The sequence below is a fragment of the Berghia stephanieae genome, chromosome 14 (assembly GCF_034508935.2).
Source record: "Berghia stephanieae isolate SIO BIC M18660-M18661 chromosome 14, UCSD_Bste_1.3, whole genome shotgun sequence".
NCBI classification, from domain to species: Eukaryota; Metazoa; Mollusca; class Gastropoda; order Nudibranchia; family Aeolidiidae; genus Berghia; species Berghia stephanieae.
In genome coordinates, this window is record NC_088373.1 from 13484997 (window position 1) to 13504916 (window position 19920).

General features: G+C 32.1%; 1 protein-coding gene across 4 annotated transcripts in view; it reads left to right on the top strand.

Annotated features, from left to right (window-relative positions):
* Positions 1-19920, top strand: part of LOC144960107 (neural cell adhesion molecule 1-like) — a 192799-nt gene that overhangs the window by 154114 nt on the left and 18765 nt on the right. For 2 of the 4 annotated variants that reach the window (XM_078893070.1, XM_078893068.1), the window contains one exon: positions 11438-12081. The exons of the other annotated variants lie outside the window; for them this stretch is intronic. In XM_078893070.1, the coding sequence (XP_078749196.1) occupies positions 11438-11532 (95 nt within the window). In that variant the 3' untranslated portion in view covers positions 11533-12081. Of the gene's footprint in view, positions 1-11437; positions 12082-19920 lie in introns of those variants that run through there. 4 annotated transcript variants of the gene reach the window in all.

A 19920-nucleotide genomic window follows, 5' to 3' on the forward strand; every position in this document is an offset into this window, starting at 1 on the left:
AATTTTTGTGACCGGTTGTAGTGTACCCATTGCCTTGTTTTTTTTCTTTTTTAAAAAAAATATTTATTTCAACATTATAGATGTGTTCAATCATGCTATTTCTTACAAATAATTGTATTTTGTACCACCATTATACGATTTTTACATTGACCGTCATCGTGATTTATTTAGACCCAATATCCGAATGACCTGAGTCTACTACAGGATATTTCCTCGATGCCAATAAGGCACCTATTTCGGTTGAAATTGTAAAACCTTAATCTCATTGTTTAGACAATTTAAGAATATAAAGTAATAAAATTAAATGGAGTATAATAATAACACCATAAAGTATTTCTTGGCGTACCACATCATCAATCGGTTTGGTATATTTATTTGACTGACTCGTAGTTTAATCGAGGAACGGGGTGTAAGAATATTTTTAGGCGACTCACTCACTGTTATGTCAATAGGCTTCAACAGTCGTGACGGCACTTCCCTCGTAATGACGGATAGTATCTTAGTAACTGGTTCTAAACTTTCGGAACAATGGCGGACGCTTTTATGAAATACTTCTCTGACGAGCATAAAAGTGTATCCATTATAGATGGATTATAAATCTGATCATGTTTTGACTTTTATACATTCTGATCACATGACATGTGAAAAAGTTCTAGCCAGCATGAAGAATAAAAAGTACCGATTTTCTTTGTTTAGAACCAAGGTGCTCGTTGCTGGGCGGATGTGACATCAGACTTTTGAATCCTATTAGCACATACTCTCCCAATGCGTATCGTAAGGCTGCAATCTCCTGCCTAAATAGCCTAGATTAGTTGATGTCTATCGCTAGAAGTGATATATCATTTTAAAAATCATATCCTTTTCTCTATTTTTACATTGATATGTCGTTTGGACTGTTATGGATGTGTGTTGTTCATAGACATTAAAACATTCAAAGACTATCATTATTTATTTTATCCAATGTTTCAGCTAGAGCATGTCCTCTCATTCCCCATTAGATGCACCATTTAACCCTTTTCTTCCAGGGACGCCACTTTAGTTTTGGTTTTTGACTTTTTGGAAATGACTTTAGATATTTTACCAAGTCTTTCAGAAATTTTCTTTTTTTGTTTTGTTTGTTTTGTTTTATACGTTCTAAGTGGCATCTCTTTTCCCTGTTATTCTGTAGTTTTTAATTCTTACAGTCTAGGAATCATATTCAAGTGTATATAGAGTGTTTGGACAACATGGATGATATCAGACATCTTGTTTGATGGATTATCTATAATATACCTTCATTGAATGCCAAGCGACGGTATCTAATGATGCCATGGCGGAAGGGCTTGTTAAAAATACATTATTTGCGTTAAGGACTAAACTTGCGAAACTTTTCATGTCATAGCAGCGGGCACTAGACGTATAGTTGCATTGTCTTTTTAAGCTTGGTATCTTTTAATAGGTATACAGTCGTTGATTATGTGGACGAGACAGTTAACGAATACATTTTTTTAATGCGCCTTTGATAATTTCGTATATAATTTTTGAATTTTTGTTACATTACCTAGCGTGTCTCGAGGATGTTGCACAAACTTTCTAACAATACAAAAAAAAAAAAAAAAGATTCAGATTTATTGTATGTTAAGCCCCGACTGGGTTTTACTTCCGTATTTTCTGTTTCATAGAAATTGTTAGCAATAAACAATCTGTCCTGTTTATAATTTCCCACTACCTACTTGAATTGAGTTTTGCTGCCAATGGGACTGTTAAAGAGAGAGAGAGAGAGAGAGTGCCGTTTGCGAAATGATTGCAAGTTCATAGAACTCTTATGATAGAACGCAAATGACGAGCTCATTGTTATGAGAAGTATTAATCATTACCCTGAGTGTTAATCACAACCATGAGAGCAATCTAAGTCAAAAAGGACGTATTTAAACAGTCTTCGTATGAGAAGACGAGGAAGTACGCGACATTCTTAACCCTGAAGATTTTAAAGTCTTTAGAGATGTTGAAAGTCTTGATGTCGACATGCCACAGATGTCAAATACCCATCAAGGAAGGAAAGAAAATCAGCAAAACGACAGCGACGATAACAGCAAAGACAACAATAGATGGAGCACCAGCAAAAATAAATTATAAATAACTTGTAATATTAGTTTACAAATTGCTTACCAATTATTATCCATAATCAATTTTTTTTTGTTTAAAAAAAAAATAATTCCCAAGTATTTGTTCACATTTTGTTTCGATCAATACAAGGGAAAAAACGAGAAGATTTACACCGTGGTAAGGGTTGCCTTTAACATTCAATCGGCCTTCACCTCCGTTTTTATGTGGATAAAGTACAGTGACATTGAAATCTTTTCTAATTGAGTTGAAAATCTAGAATATTTTGTAAGACCAATTTAATAATTACCTATTGATCGAAAGATTATTGATGGATTTGTTTTCCTTTTAACATAATTATTGAGCCGAGTTTCTTTTAGCAACCTCTACGACGGCAGTTACATTCAAGAAGAACTTAGGCCTATATATCTGTTTTGTTCATGTTAGTTGTTTCCCCTGTTTTGACGTTTTTGTCGTCACAATGCACTTTATTTGTACACCGTGCCGTGTGTTTTGCTGTATTGTGTACAACTCTGCATATCTTTTTGTCATTTGTGTCTCTTTCCATAAAAAATAAGTTCATAAATAAATAGATTTTACATGTCTCGGAAATAGTATATGTTATACGTCTTCACACAAATAGAACTTATTTAGAAATGTATTATAGTATATTGCATAATGTATCTCTTTTTATTTAGGGCTTGTTTACCTTTCTAATTTGCACGCTGATTCAAACTCAGACGAATATTTTATAGTTTTTTAGCTTAAATTTTGATTTTTTTTGGTAATTAGTGGACAAGCCTCATTTAGAAAATATATATCAGCAAAATGGAAAATGCAAAAAAGTTTGTTTTGTTTTTTAGCCCCTTGCCTTTTTTTTCTTCTTTTTCTTTTCTTCATCTTATGTTTTTATTAGTGATTATTTTTTTCTTTTTATATGAATTTTTTTAATTTGTGTGTTTGTCATTAGTCAGTGATTGGGCTAATGTGTGTGATCTTAATCAGCAGCAACATCATCAACATCAATTGAAACAACACTAACAATCAGCCTTTACATATACATAGTTTTTTTTTTATTGACATTGGTAGGACACTGTACACCACAACGACATTTTATCAACCGCTTCTGAACACAAACACAACATTTTCTGATCATGTTTTCATTCTCTTTTCTGATTAAATATATATCTCAAGAAATATTCTATCATGTTATCTAAATCATTCGATTCCATCCCTTAACCATGCATGTCACTTCTAATGAATACGTTATCTTTCCTCACTACATTTATCCTCATCATCAATCTTGTCATCTTTCACTTCTCTTCCACCAACCATCCCAACTGCATACTATCTACCCCTGTTCTCCCCTTCAACTGTTTGAAAATCTCAAATATTTTTCAATGATGTTTTTTTTAAAAATCATGTTTGTTTAGTTATCGTATTTGTCTATTTCTTTCTTTTCTTCTCTTTTTTTTTCTAGTTATAAAATACATTTGCAGGATAGTTGCCAGTGACTTCTTTAGACCAAGCATGCTGTTGCCTTCATCGCGACTCTACTATATACTGTCTCTACATCTTCTATAATAATTATATTTACTATGTCAATCAGTCAGTCAGATTAGCTGTTTTCTCACCAATTAATTATTCGTAGATGGGAATTTGCGGGGGGGGGGGGGGGGGGGGGAGCTAGGTGCCCTATTGAGAGGGTTCACACTTAAGTGGAATCAGAAAGATTATAAAACAATTCGATTTTGTTGTTGTTGTCGTCAGGATGATATGCTGTTGAGATAATGATATAGAATTGAAACTAAGTAGAAAATTGCATGATAAATGCATCAGATTTCGACCATCTATTTAGATTCTCCAAATCGGGTTTTCAAGCTTGTTAACCGTTATTTTCTAAATCCAGCCTATGGATTTTGTGGGAAACTTTTTAGTATCAATTGTTCACTGTAAATAACATAGTGTATTTTATATCCAGATCTTTAGCATATTGTTGATTGCTTATCATAAAGTTTGATAATATAATATGTTAAGTTTGTTCAAAATTGATCATAATTTATGCATCAACGACGTGGGGATTAAAAAAAAAGTATACGGCATTTTTTTTCAAAGTTGTTCAGTTGTAATTGATTTTCAAGATAAATATTAAAAGGAAAAGATCTCTCTATGTTCAAGTCATTTACGACACAAAGAATCATATACATTGTCATCATAGAAGTTGTCATTATCTGAACGGGTAAAATAAAACCCAAACAAACTTGGAAATGATTCTTTATATCCAGCTTTATTTCTGACTGACTGAAAGGCTAGCTTGTCATTATTTATTTATTTATTTATTGAATTATTTAGATTATCAATGCAATTTATCAACTCCAGGTAACCTTCTGCACATTGCATTTTCTTAACGCACGAAATTGGTTCAAAACCTTAATACCCAACTGAACTTCCACACTAATCAAGTAATGATTTCGTAAATATTAGAATCCCCCCCCCCCACCCCACTATTATAATAGTACTAGTACTAACATTGATTACAACTTGTACTCTTTATTAAAGTATTTTAAAGGGCATTAACAATTCATAGCTTTCTTTGATTTTTGAAAAGTAGGTTCAATAATTACAAATTTGGTCCAGAGTACCTTGATTTTAGCTATTATGAACCAAATTAAATTTTTGTGAGAAAATATGTTTCAAGAAATATCTACTGTAAATATTTATTTTACCAAAGTTACTGGAAATAGGAATATAATGATAATTACTTAAAGCAAACAGGAGTTTTCAAATAATAATAATAATAATAATAATAATAATAATAATAATAATAATAATAATAATAATAATAATAATAAATAGAGCGGTATCATCAATCATGAGGAGAATCTTGCGCTTATCTCTTCTATAAAATCCGAGAGCTATTTTGTGTAGTTGCTTTTAGATTTCCTATTTAACGATATCACATAGTAATTATACCGTCAATTTTCCCTCATATCATGGTCCAATAAGGGTTGCGGCATAATGTGTCCTTAAGAGACCTTCTATACTACTCATTGATAGGTTTGCGAATTATCAATAAAATGACAAATAAACAATAAATCAAACAAGAACAGTAGCACCACCAACATTAACAACAACAACAAGAACAACAACAACAACAACAAAAAGAACAAGAAGAGGAAGAACAACAAAAACAACAATAAACAAAACAGTAATAATAATAATAATAATAATAATAATAATAATAATAATAATAATAATAATAATAATAATAATAATAATAACAATAACAATAATAATAAATAATAATAATAATAATAATAATAATAATAATAATAATAATAATAATAATAATAATGATGATGATGATGATGACGATGATGACAAAAATAAAAAGAATGATAATAATTATGATAATGATAATGATTATAATACGATGATGTTGATGAAGAAGAAGAAGATGATGATGATGGTGATAGCGATGATAAGAATAATAATATCACCTAAACGAGCAGGTCCTGTCAAACTAATATCAATGCATACAATTATTGTCGGTATAAAAACAATCTAAAAATAGTTTAAACATTGATTTTTGCACATCTTTTTTGTTTTAAATACTCCTTTTGTATTTGTTAAGAGATCAAAATCCAGTCTTCTTTACGTTAAATGAGATAGTGTGCGCTTGGTGATGAAACTCACAACATCCGGAAATATAACGGACCAACACACAAAACTGTGTGAAATCTTGGTCATTTATAGTCTGGTTATATCGTTTAGTGAGAATTACTCATAAACGTGAATGTCAACAATCAATAACAAAAACATGAGTGACGTCAACTTCATTCTATCTATAGCGTGCGCACACTAACACAGACACACTCTCACACAAAGAAAAAAAATCAAAACATGCATACACACACACACACCATAAACTATCTGGCAAAGGAAAGTGACTTCAAAATACAATGTGTTGAAGAACGCAACTCTCGACGACCTTCATCGTTGATCGATGACAAAGGGGTAACAGGCAATATGAAAGATGTTTTAATACAACCATCCGCCCTATGTTGTTCCACGTTTAATTATACTATATCCCAGCATTCCTGTTTTGAGAAGTTCTCTAACCCCTCATGGTGTATATTGTCAACACTGCTCTACAATGACAATTTAAAAAAAAACATTTTGGCCAGCAAACTTTTTCGCCCCCAAATAAATATCGACCATTTAAAATGAATCTCAAACTTGTTTTTAAAAAAAATCTTCAACATCAAAAAAAAAATGTCGGGTTTGAGATTTTTTTGGGGGCAGTTTAGAGCCCAGTTTAATTGGTTGATATTTTAAGATATTATTTTCTGGCCAAAATAAATAAATAAATAAAAAAAAAAACAGAAAAAAAAATAAATAACGACTAATTGTCAGAGTAAGGCAGCCCATTCCTCCCCTCTCTGTCACAACGCAATTTATTACTCACAATAGAAAATAAACCTCAAAGAATACATACAGACTGTCACTATAATCTTGGAACTACTTTGAGGAGCAGGAAGGGGTTCATAAGGACGGCATATTATACTACCAGCTCTTGAGGGAGCCAGTGCACGAACATTAATAAATCGTCATGCTAACTTCACACAGGCATCCAGCAGCATTTTTTGGAGGAGTCCTCAATTAAAAAAACCCAAAATGTTTAAATAATATATTATAACGTACGTATTCGTAAAGATTGATTGGACAAGAGACAATAGTTGATGTATTTCCAATTTTATTGGGTGCATAATAATTGCATGTTTATTCCTAGTGTTGGAAAGGCGTTTGTTTTATTAACTGTTGGTTGTTAAAAAAATGTTTTTTGATATGTTTTTGTTCTTTATTTATTATGTTTGTGTTTTAACGAGTCTTCATACTTTATTTTTAGTTTCAGTGAAGGGGGGGGGGGGGGGTGGATGGGTTGCGAGGGAGGGATAAACCTAACCAAAAAAAAAACAACAACAACAAAGAACAACGTGGCTCTAATAGTGTTTTCTGCTCGGGGTACTTATGGATTGTCATTTTTTTTCTCTTTAATTAATTATTTGTTTTTTTTTTTTCGTTTTCTACTTTATTTTTTGCTATACAATCTCTCTTGTCAATGACATTTTCAAAGTGTGAGGAAGACAAATTTTCTCTTCTTCTTCTTTTTCTTCTGATCAGTATTAGCACATTCAAGGTGAAAGCATGAAACGTAACTGCATGGTTTGATCTTGTCATTTGTCGTGATGGTAATGTTTCGTGTCTTCCTTCCCAGTCCGTGCGTGTCTTTCTGTCTGTCTGTCTGCGTTTTATTAATCAATATTGTTTGTTTCCTTATTGTAAGATGTGTGAGTTACACGAGTGATGAGATTAATAAATCGAGAATGGGTTACTGAAGTCGTCAGCGTGGATGTGTATTTCTGTGCGCGCGCATGTGTGTCAATAAACGAGGAACCAGTACAAAACATGACGCATTTTCTACTCGTGTTTTGGTCTTTTAGGAATTTGAGAATGTAATATTAAAAAAGAAGAAGAAAGAAACAAAACAAACAGTCAGAAAACAAGTAATGGGGCTTGCCGTATTTCAACTTACGTCATTTCTTCTTATCTGCATGCTATTGCTATGTGCAGGTTAAAGTTCAGTTAAATTTGCTATAGCTTAGTTGGTGAAATGAAAGCAGTGGTGATGCAGCATTTCCTTTTCGGTGTCAGCGATTGGTGAACATTATAAATATTGGGTATGGATGGAGGTTTTAACTCCAAGCGTGGTCTGAATTAAAATATGGGATGAAAAAAGAGCAGGCGCTGAAATCGTAAGATAATAATATAGATAGTATGCGCTTGGCTAAGAAGCTCTCAACATTGCCATCCGGAAGTAGAAAAGGACCAACACACAAAATTCTGTGTAACCATGAAGTTTTATAGTCTGGATAATACAGTTAAGTGAGAATTACTCACAAACCTGGATAGCAAAAAAACAATTAATAACAAAGACCTCAGTGACGTCAACTTCTTTCTATCTAAACTCATTTAATGTATAAAGTAAAAGAGTATGAACATCAATAGGAAGTGTTTTTTCTATGTGAAAAGTATCTTGGCTTGGATACCCCATTTCCAGCGGTAAAATAGTATATAGCATTCATGTCATTGGTATCAAAGGTCAATTAACTAACTTGTAAAACCTACTTATCTAACAACCAATCCTCTCTCTCCCCCCCCCCCCCCCTAGGTTACCGAATGAGGACAGATTCATTTAAAGTCCGAATGGCTTAAATCTTCTCATATTTGAAAAGTTTAGTCTTAGTCGCATAAAGTGCCAAAACAATGTTAGTAATAATAATAATAATAATAATAATAATAATAATAATAATAATAATAATAATAATAATAATAATAATAATAATAATAATGATAATAATAATAGTAATAATGATAATAATAAAAATAATAATAATAATAATAATAATAATAATAATAATAATAATAATAATAATAATAATAATAATAATAATAATAATGATATTGATGATATTGATGATGATGATGATGATGATAGTAGTAGTAGTAGTAGTAGTAGTAGTAGTAGTAGTAGTAGTAGTAGTAGTAGTAGTAGTAGTAGTAGTAGTAGTAGTATTTGTAGAATAATAATAAATGATACTAACGTCTTATTTATCATCACCACCTCCCCCACACACAATTATAACAACAGCAAATACCCCCCCCCCCCCCCCGGGCCGCCCACAAAAAAAACAAAAACAAAAACAAAAAAAACAACTGAAAGCAAACAATCAACAAACAAAAACAACAACAACAACAAGGACAACAACAACAAAAATTAAAAATTTCTGCGCAGTAAAACTTTCAACACCACACAAATCATGATTATATCAACCAATATCTTACTAATTAAGGAAATCGTCAGTTTGGAGTAAATTCGTCATTCACTTCGATTTTATAAATATAAATTTAGATTTAAATAGAGGCATGGGCATGCTATATAAAATAGAATAAATATCCAAAGATGACAACCAGGAAATACTCTTTGAGTCTTTTTCATTCATAGATAGTGTAGTGTATTGTATTAAATTTCAACCAAAACATTGTTGTCTGAAGTGTGTTACACCCTTTGATTGCAAAGACCCGCTTCAATATTCAAAAGTGATTTATATTATGTCATTTTGTCATTTATGGTCAATTTCCAAAACCATATTATTATGCTGTCTCCAAATTACATACCTAGAGTTCTATCTGAAAATGCATAGACTAATTATAATTTGTGAACTTTGAAAAGTATTTTTAGTTGGGCCATGTGCCCTTTATTTGTAAAGTTGGAACATTCAAACTCTCCTTTTAAAATCACTTCAGAGAGATTTTAGGAATTGTATCTTCTCTACCCTACTCTGAAAAGGAGGGAAAAAAAAAAACAAAAACAAAACTCGTTTTTGAAATTTTGGTCAGAAAACTCGTCCTTCACATAACGATAGAATAGTCTCAGGTTGAGTTGTTTTTTGTTTTCTTAAATATCTAAACGTGCTCAAATCGCTTTATAAAGGATCCCTGACCAACAGCAACACGTAGCGTGTAGAACTAGATATGGCGCCTGTTAGGCGATATTACAATTTTTTTCCCCACAGATACAACGCCGTTAACGACCAGGTACTCATTTTACACCTGAGTACGGTGAGGGAATTTGAGTATAGAGCCTTTTCCAAGGAAAAAAGCGAGGTTCGAACCCAGGACCTTCCGATCTGAAAGCGATTGTCATACCACAAGACCACATAGCTGCACTTTTTCTTATCTTCTCTCTCTCTCTCTCTCTCTCTCTCTCTCTCTCTCTCTCTCTCTCTCTCTCTCTCTTTCTCACCTCTCTCTCTCTCTCTCTCTCTCTCTCTCTCTTTCTCTCTCTCTTTCTCTCTCTCTCTCTCTCTCTCTCTCTCTCTCTCTCTCTGTGGACAAGATAAGGGTCATTATAAGCGATTAATCTTTGAAGGGCGAGTTTTCTGACCAAAAGTTTTAAAAACTTGTTTTTTAAAAAAAAGAGTTTGACAAGACTATGTCGTATTCTAAAGGTTTTGGAAATTGCTTGCAGTTCATTCAGTGATGCAATCCTATCCATTATGTAAGAATTATTTGCTTCTAATGAGTAGTGGATTCCTATTTTCTTTCAGGAACCGCATGACTATGCTTCCAGCATCCACCCCTGCATTATTATTATTATTATTATTATTATCATCATCATCATCATCATCATCATCATCATCATCATCATCATCATCATCATCATCATCATCATCATCATCATTATTATTATTATTATTATTATTGTTAGTATTAGTATTCTTATTATTTGCATCTACTACCTACATCAACCTCTTCCCGCACACATTTATTGCCATTTTTTCAGATGAACACCCAGGAATGTTCAAGTGTGATTACGTATTTCCCACGTACGATGCATCTGCATAAAAGATAAACATACTATCTTATTACTACTTATAAACATCCACCACTTTATTACTGATGATTGACAGGAACGCCAGAATTATAAAGATAGCTATAAAACTTCCAATTCTAAGAAAAAAAAGTATCATTTAGAGTCGAACCCAAGCCGTCCGGATATAAAAGCGGACGATTGGCCAAAATTGACATAAAAGCTGCCTCGATAACGTTGATTCTTGAATGGCTATTTAAAATCCACAGATTTTGTTTTTTGTTTGTTTTTGTTTTATGTTTACAAATCTGGAATGGGGAATGAATTTCAAAAATTTCCCCATCCTCTATTTTTCTAGTCTGAAATGTTCACCCTGCTCGACTCACAGAGTGACAAGGAAACCATTCTTGATTACCAAGCTTGAAGCAAATAAATAGACATTTCTTTTACTTCTAATCTACTCTAGCACCCCCCCCCCCCCCCTTCCACCTTTAATAAACCATATAATATTTTCTTTTACAGCTGTCACGCGACAATTTTTCTTTCTCATGTTATGATGATGAGCATTAATTGCATATGATAACTGCATATAACTCATTCTATAGCATGTTTTACTCCTCTTCTTCACATTGAAATTTTGATTGCACAGAATCTAAATTTATTTCACAATCAATCTCTCTCTCTCTCTCTCTCTCTCTCTCTCTCTCTCTCTCTCTCTCTCTCTCTCTCTCTCTCTCTCTCTCTCTCTCTCTCCTCTTCTCTCTACTTCCTTTCTCCCCCCCCTCTCTCTCTTGCCCTCCTTCCTTTCTGTCCTATATCTCTGTCTCGCAGTGTTATTTCAATTATTATTTTCCTGTCACAATTTCTGCATCTTCCAAAATAAGCATTGGACTAATGGCGGCCTTTTCTTTTGCCTTTCAGCATCGGGAAGTATGGGAGATGGGGCCTGCGTACTGGGCACCAGCGTATTCACTGTGTTCCTGATGTCGCTCGCAGCATGTCTCTCTCGTCTGTGATGCTCCTCACTCGTTACGATCCTACTGCCTCATGATGCTAATGCTCCTATTCACATTTTATTTCCATCATCACCGTCACTATTATTATCATCATCATTCATCATTTTCATCATGATTGTTGTATCTACTACTACTATATTTTAATTTCTAACTTTGCTTCTACCGCTACCACTCACTACCTACCACCACTGTCTCCACAACTACACACTTCTACTACACACGTCATTCAAGCAACTTATCCATTCAGCTTCTTTCTAACCACAGCAATGACACACAATTGATATCTCTTTCCACTTCAAGCATCATGCTGTTATGAATTATAAGATCACAACTGATTTTTATTTGGAGTTATGGTGAAGGCTAGAGTATGTGGCCGACATTTTTTTTGAATGAAAAGTTCCTTTAAGTTCAAATGTCAAATTAGATATTCTTTCTTTGCTTTCCAATCCCCGTGCTTCAAACCTGTCAATCAGATTTATTTTCCCCTCCCCAAATTCCCTTATTTTGAGATTGTGGTTATTATTTGGTTTTCGATTAAAAAAAAATAAATTATCGATTTTAAGGTTTGGTTTATTTTCTGACTTCTTTTGTTTTTCTTATGCTTCTATTAAAAAAAAAAAACAAAAAAAAAAAAAAAAAAAAAAACAACAGTTTTGATTTTTAGCTTCGTTATTTTAGCTTCATTTATTTGTCAGATTTTTTCCCCTCCTATTTCCACTTTAAAAAAAAAATACGGTCTCCTCCAAGACATGGCAGGTCTGAAATATCTATGAATTTTTTTTATTTTATTATTTTTTTTTCTTGCTTGTTGCTATCATTTTTTCTCCCCCCATCTTTTTCTTTTATTCCTATACGATTTATGTAACGGGCTTTTGTTCATGATTATGATTTACAACTGTGACTTGACTATGCCGATGTATAGTTTTATAGTGATTGTAATTCTATGATTGTAATCGATTCTATGATTGTATTCTGATTACCTCTGTCTGGCCCATTTATTTTAAGTTTTCGTCTCTCACTCAAATTCAAATTAATTTCGATTTGCCATTTTAAATAACAATTTAATTAAAAACAAAGTTGTGTAACTTTTCATGTTATGATGATTCTCCACAATTGTGTACTACCTACATTAGATATCTTGTATGCTTGATATTCATATCTCTGCTAATACATTGGTACTTATCTATCTGTCTGTCTGTCTTTCTGCCTGTCTTTCTGTCTGTTTGCCTGTTTGACTGCCTTTCTGTACTGTCTGTCCGACTGGCTGTCTGCGTTTGTGTATTAAAATATTTCTGTCTGTGATCATCTGTCTATTTGTCTGTCTGACTATCTGTCTCTCCTCTGTCTGTCTTGTCTATCTTCTGAATGTTTTGTTCTTCCTTTTCTTGTGCGGCTATGTGGTCTAGTGGTGTGACACTCACTTTCAGATCGGAAGGTCCTGGGTTCGAGCTTAGCTCGGCGCATAGTTGAGTCCTTGGAAAAGGCTCTTTACTCACATTCTCTCACCGTACTCAGGTGTAAAATGAGTACCTGGCCGTTGACAGCTTTGTCTCTGTCGGAAATTTTTTTTGTATTATCGCCTATCAGGCTTCATGTCTTGTTCTATATGTTACGTGTTGCTGTCAGTCAGGGACCCTTTGTAAAGCGCTTTGAGCACGTTTTGTGATATTGCGCTATTTAAAAGCTAAAGTTTTGTTTTTTTTTCATTTCTTTTTCTTTATTAAGGTTTGCCACCAGAAATTTGACAGATAAAATATTCAATTTTAGTCCAATTTTTGCATAAAGATTTTTAAGAAATAAAAAAAATTCCTCATGACGTCCTAAATATTATGAAGTATGGTCGTTCAAATTTTTATTTCATCAAAAGAAAAAAAAATTATTTAATTTTTTATTTCACGCTGTACATTTGTTGTTGTTATTGTTGTTGTTGTTGTTGCTGTTGTTGTTCCTTTTCTTCTTCTTCTTCTTCTTCTTCTTCTTCTTCTTCTTCTTCTTCTTCTTCTTCTTCTTCTTCTTCTTCTTCTTCTTCTTCTTCTTCTTCTTCTTCTTCTTCTTCTTTCTTCTTCTTCTTCTTCTTCTTCTTCTTCTTCTTCTTCTTCTTTTTCTCATTATTATTATTATTATTATTATTATTATTATTATTATTATTATTATTATTATTATTATTATTATTATTATTATTATTATTATTATTGTTATTGTTATTTTTATTGTTTATTATTATTATTATTATTATTATTATTATTATTATTATTATTATTATTATTATTATTATTATTATTATTATTATTATTATTATTATTATTATTATTATTATTATTATTATTATTATTATTATTATTATTAATATTAATCATTCATCTTGCCATGGTTGAATAACAAACACCGCTCTGCACTGTCTCCATATCATTCATTGTTTTTGTTTTCTCATTGCCATAGAAACGAGTATAGACTTTCATAATATTAGAATGTCAATAAAAATAGGAGTGACTGACTTTTGGAGCATTGTTCAACGCTTTTTTTTTTTAGTATATCTCATCATTATATCTAGATACATATTCTTCTTCTTCTTCTTCTTCTTCTTCTTCTTCTTCTTCTTCTTCTTCTTCTTCTTCTTCTTCTTCTTCTTCTTCTTCTTCTTCTTCTTCTTCTTCTTCTTCTTCTTCTTCTTCTCTTCTTCTTCTTCTTCTTCTTCTTCTTATTATTATTATTATTATTATTATTATTATTATTATTATTATTATTATTATTATTATTATTATTATTATTATCATCATCATCATCATCATCATCATCATCATCATCATCATCACCATTATCCAAAAATATATGGATTGCTCGATACATATTTTTTTCACTCTTGAAATGTCGACATTAATATGTTCGATTAATTCCCTTGTATGTCAATAATAGGTCTTTAATATATTGAACTTTAAATCATCTGAAAAAAAAACTCATGAAATTTGCATAGATGTCATGCTTATTTGCTTGTATTTTTATGAAGACTTCGAAATTAGCCCAAAATATACGTCATTTGGCACCATGTTAATTTTTATACATATTTTAAATATTCGAATTAAGTAAGCATGTTATGAATTGATTTTTTTCATAATTACCCAATGGAACTACATTTGATAGTTGATGCAGTTGACTTTCAAATCCTGCTTTTTGAACAAAAATCGGCTCACGTACTACTTAAGATATGGATGTGAAAAATATGTTCATTCGTTTTAAAAGTTTATTATGTGTCTCTAATATGAAACTATATTTTAGTTGTCACACATACATAATTAATTCCTAGCAAAGGATAAAAAGTACACGAACGTTTAATTACCATGAAATGACTAGACTTTTAGCTTGATAGATAAAACGTTACTTTACCATATCATTTCCATCTTAAATCCTCCGTCTTCTCCTTTTGTCTTGCAACCTTTCCAAATAAAGTTTTAAATATTTCGCTTTTGTCAAATGTGTAAATGGATTTTCATGATATTAATATCTATGTTTTATTTTTTTTATTTTATTATTATTTTTTTTTTATTTGTTTTTTTTTCGATTGGAATTCACAATTATAATTACTCAACATCTCAGGTGGCAATTGATTGCTTTGTATGTCGTATGTTTTTTTAATTTTTAAATTAAAATTATAACATGTCATATCTCAGGAAAGATATCTATTTAAAAAAATAGATTTAATATTCTGAGACGGATAAACCCAAGTCGTGGTCAAAAAGGGGGTGAATCTGAATTTCACTTTAAAGTCTTAGTCAATTTCTTCGTCTTCTTCAATTACCAAGTCTGTGCCAGACATCGGTGATCATGGTACGCCATTTATCTCTCTGATCAGATAACCTCAGAAAACTAAATAGTCAGTTAACTTTTAAAAAAATTAATTTTGTTTTCGGTTAGTTTTTCTTTTATTATTTTTTTTTTTTGTGGGTCTAGATACCTACTTGCACTTATTTGCATTAATTTGCATATATTATGTATCTATACTTTGGTGATAATCTATTTGTTAGTTTGCGACATTTTGTTTCTGTTCCTTGTTTTTTTTTAAATTTGTTCTTTGGAGAATTTAGTGTCATAATCACATCCACATATCTAAACGTATTTTGATACCCTTTTACGAAAAATATATATGAATAATCAAACCCGTCTTCGAAAAATTGCGAGACTACCGGTATTTTATAAACGTTTATTTATAATTTGTATTTTTGAAACGTGTTTAATAATGTGTTACCAGTTTAATTTATTTTTGATATCAAATAATTAATTTTGCGAAAAGATAAAAAAAAAAATAATTAAAAGTTGGTTCTTTATTATATTGACTTAATTCTGGTTTTAAAATGCTTGGTGCTGTTGTGAACTCTAGACTTTAAAAAAAAGTAGTTCTGTTTTCTCTGTTTGTTTTGTTTGTTTGTTTGTTTGTTTGTTTTTTTAAAAGATATTGTCAGGTTTCTTTTCACATCTTGAATTTCGATAATTGTTAGATAAAACTGTGGCATAACATTTGTTTTTACAGTGCTTGTTATAGTTTTGCCAAACAAAAAACAAAAAAACAAAACAAAAAAAAAAACATTTACAACAAATCTATTATTATAATGATCATACGAGAAAATGTGACGACTTGATTTTATCCCTTAGAATAAACAATTGAACGGTTCCATTCCAAAACTGGACACACTCTCTGGTAGACCAGCCCGGGCAGTCATTGAAATATTTTATGTTTTATAACTTTTATATTATTATTATTGTCCTTTCTAAAAGGATAGAGATTCGTCTGTTCTCTTCCAAAAGATGGCCCATAAATATATAAGTCATGAAGTAAATAAATGAATTAAAAAAAAACCCTAACGAAATAATAAAATTGGAGCTATTTAGTTTGGTCTGGAACTGTTCAGTTGATGAAATGTTCAAATTCCCCGTATTGTATCAGATCAATGTAACATTCAATACGAATGAGATTTTTTTTTTTTTTGGTCATGCTTTTAGTTGTGAATGTCATTGTTTTGTCATACCAATGATGGTAATAAATCATGAAATCATAACGGTGTGTAAGTGTAATGATATACCATAATATACAATATCATGTATTTTCAATGCTTTTTCCTTTTTTTATTCTTTCTTTCTCATCATCGTCATGCTCATCCTTATCAGCGTCACTACAATTACCATTCTCCCTCCCCCTACCCACCACCCTCATTCATCATCATCACCATCATCATTATGATTTGTGCAATTAATTTTATCAACGGTTCAAACAAACAAACAAACAAAAAAAATAATATTGGTGTGCTTTTATTTCGTGTAAATGTCATAATGATAATGATAATAGAAATTGCCGATTTGTTCGTGATTGGAGTGAGTGACTGTGTTGAATTGATTTGGAACCTGTAGGTATGAAGAAGACAGAATGAGGCTTAAATTAAAAGTATGAATGTACTCTATTCCGCCGCGTATATGGTTTGCTTGTACAGTACTCGCTGGATTGTAGCACGCTCTCGCTCTCGGGAGAAGTTAAAAAGTGTGCTAGTTATTCAAGTATTATTTCCCGCTTTAACTCCCCTATCAGCGGTACTGCTTCATTAGGAGACTGGTTTTTATGACTTATGGGCTCGATTTGACATTTATTTATTTATTTGTTTTTTTTTTTGTGTATTTGATGTTGTTTCTTTTTGTATTTTTACTTTCTTATGTTTAAAGATTAAAATTTTTTTTTTTTTAAAACATAATTTTTTTTAGATACAGGGAAGAAAAAGACAATAAGCCAAAGTAATGGGAAAATTAGGACCAGTTCGTTCTTAATTATTTTTGACGAAAAAGTCCTTTATCGAGGATTGCTTTTGCGCGGCCGTGATTCGTTGTAAGTTAGGAAGGCAAGGAAACACATTAATTAATGCTTTGACGGACGATCATGAGACGTCTTGGGAAGGAAACACATTAATTAATGCTTTGACGGACGATCATGAGACGTCTTGGGAAGGAAACACATTAATTAATGCTTTGACGGACGATCATGAGACGTCTTGTGATCGAATCGGAAGGTGAACATTTTTTGGATTTGCATTTTTTGAAAGAATATGCTCACCAGAGCATTTTGATCTTTATTTGAAGTAAATCGGGTGATTTTTCATGAAGTTGTGGTCAGATGTATGCGAAAGGTATTCAGCAACATTTCTCAAATTTCATACTTTTTCAACTTGACTTGCTGTAAAAAAAAAAAAAGAAATAAATAATAATGTGAAATTGAATGTAAGCTTCAATTTAATTACAAAAACAGATCAAATGAACGTTTCGGGTTTCCCCTTTATCTTCGAGCTTCGAGCAGCAACATTTACATATATTTGTGAGAAAAAAAAGTGAAATTAAGCTTTGATATTTCCCGAATATGTAAAATAAAAACAAAGGGATGATTTAATCATTTATGTCAAGAACTCATTTTTGATAAAAATTGACCTTCTAACTAAACTTGGCAATATCTCAATTCAAACCTTTTCACCATCCGACTGATTATGTCATTCACCGTGACCTATTAAAAAATCTGTCATTTATTTCGAGCGTGCCGCCGTATAACAGATTGTAGTGTAATTCGGCGTGCTGGAGTCCAGCGAGTACTGTTTTACATTTATTATTACTACTATTGTTATTCACACGTGACCAATGGTTATACTTGATTTTTAATCAATGGAGAGTTGGACCTTGGACTGTGACCTTGTGTGTCCGTACCAATTATTCCATTCGCTCATTGATAAAGACTTTGTCATCGATGTATTTATTATTTTCATGTTATTATCATTAATATTATCATTGTTATGATGCTTGCTTCCCCTCTCTACCCCTTTCATGGAAACTAAACATTTCTCTGCGTTTAGAGTTGTTTTCACTTTGGTATTAAAAACTCTTTATTGTTGATGTTACGAAAGGTAAACTGGAAGAATTATGAGGCAGATTGAATTAAAAATGTTCCGAGTTATTGTGAAAGTTAGTCCAGTTTAATTAACAATAAATTGGTTGGTTTTTTTTTTTTTTTTTTTTTTGTTTTTTTTTAAATACATATTTTAATGTTAAATCTGCATCAACTTTATGTAGATCTATATGAATTGAGCAAATTCCTTAGTTTTTAAGGCCAGCTCTCAAATTTTTATATAAAGGAGTGTTGTGAAAATGTCTCTTTCTCATTTAATATCTGATTGAATATACGATGGCATTTGACAGTTGAGGTAGTCGGTGCCGAGTGAATATACGGTGGCATTTGACAGTTAAGGTAGTCTGTGCTGATTGAATATGCGATGGCATTTGACAGTTAAGATAGTCTGTGCTGATTGAATATACGGTGGCATTTGACAGTTAAGGTAGTCTGTGCTGATTGAATATACGATGGCATTTGACAGTTGAGGTAGTCTGTGCTGCTTGAATATACGGTGGCATTTGTCAGTTGAGGTAGTCGGTGCTGACTGAATATACGGTGGCATTTGACAGTTAAGGCAGTATGTGCTGATTGAATATACGATGGCATTTGACAGTTGAGGTAGTCGGTGTTGATTGAATATACGGTGGCATTTGACAGTTAAGGTAGTCTTTGCCGATTGAATATACGGTGGCATTTGACAATTAAGGTAGTCTGTGCTGATTGAATATACGGTGGCATTTGACAATTAAGGTAGTCTGTGCTGATTGAATATACGGTGGCATTTGACAGTTAAGGTAGTCTGTGCTGATTGAATATACGGTGGCATTTGACAGTTAAGGTAGTCTGTGCTGAGTGAATATACGATGGCATTTGACAATTAAGGTAGTCTGTGCTGTTTGGTGCTGAGTGAATATACGGTGGCATTTGACAGTTAAGGTAGTCTGTGCTGATTGAATATACGGTGGCATTTGACAGTTAAGTTAGTCTGTGCTGAGTGAATATACGATGGCATTTGACAATTAAGGTAGTCTGTGCTGTTTGGTGCTGAGTGAATATACGGTGGCATTTGACAGTTAAGGTAGTCTGTGCTGATTGAATATACGGTGGCATTTGACAATTAAGGTAGTCTGTGCTGATTGGTGCTGATTGAATATACGATGGCATTTGACAGTGAAGGTTGTCGTTTATTCTTTACCACTTAGATCAACTGTCGAGAAATGTCTCAATTGTTGGATTGTCGAAATTGTTTATCTTGCTTGTTGGAATGCTCAAATTTTTTGATTTATTTGTATGAAATGTCAAAATTCTTATTTTTGTTAGTGGAAATTTCACATTTGTAAAAGTCTTTAGTCCCCCCCCCCTCTCGGTAGTTAAACTGTTGAAATGGTTCTTCTAGTTCACTTTTCCCCCACATCTCACAGCCAGTCATAAATCAAATCAAGTTTTTATTTCATTAAAATTTATAACTTGTGAGATAT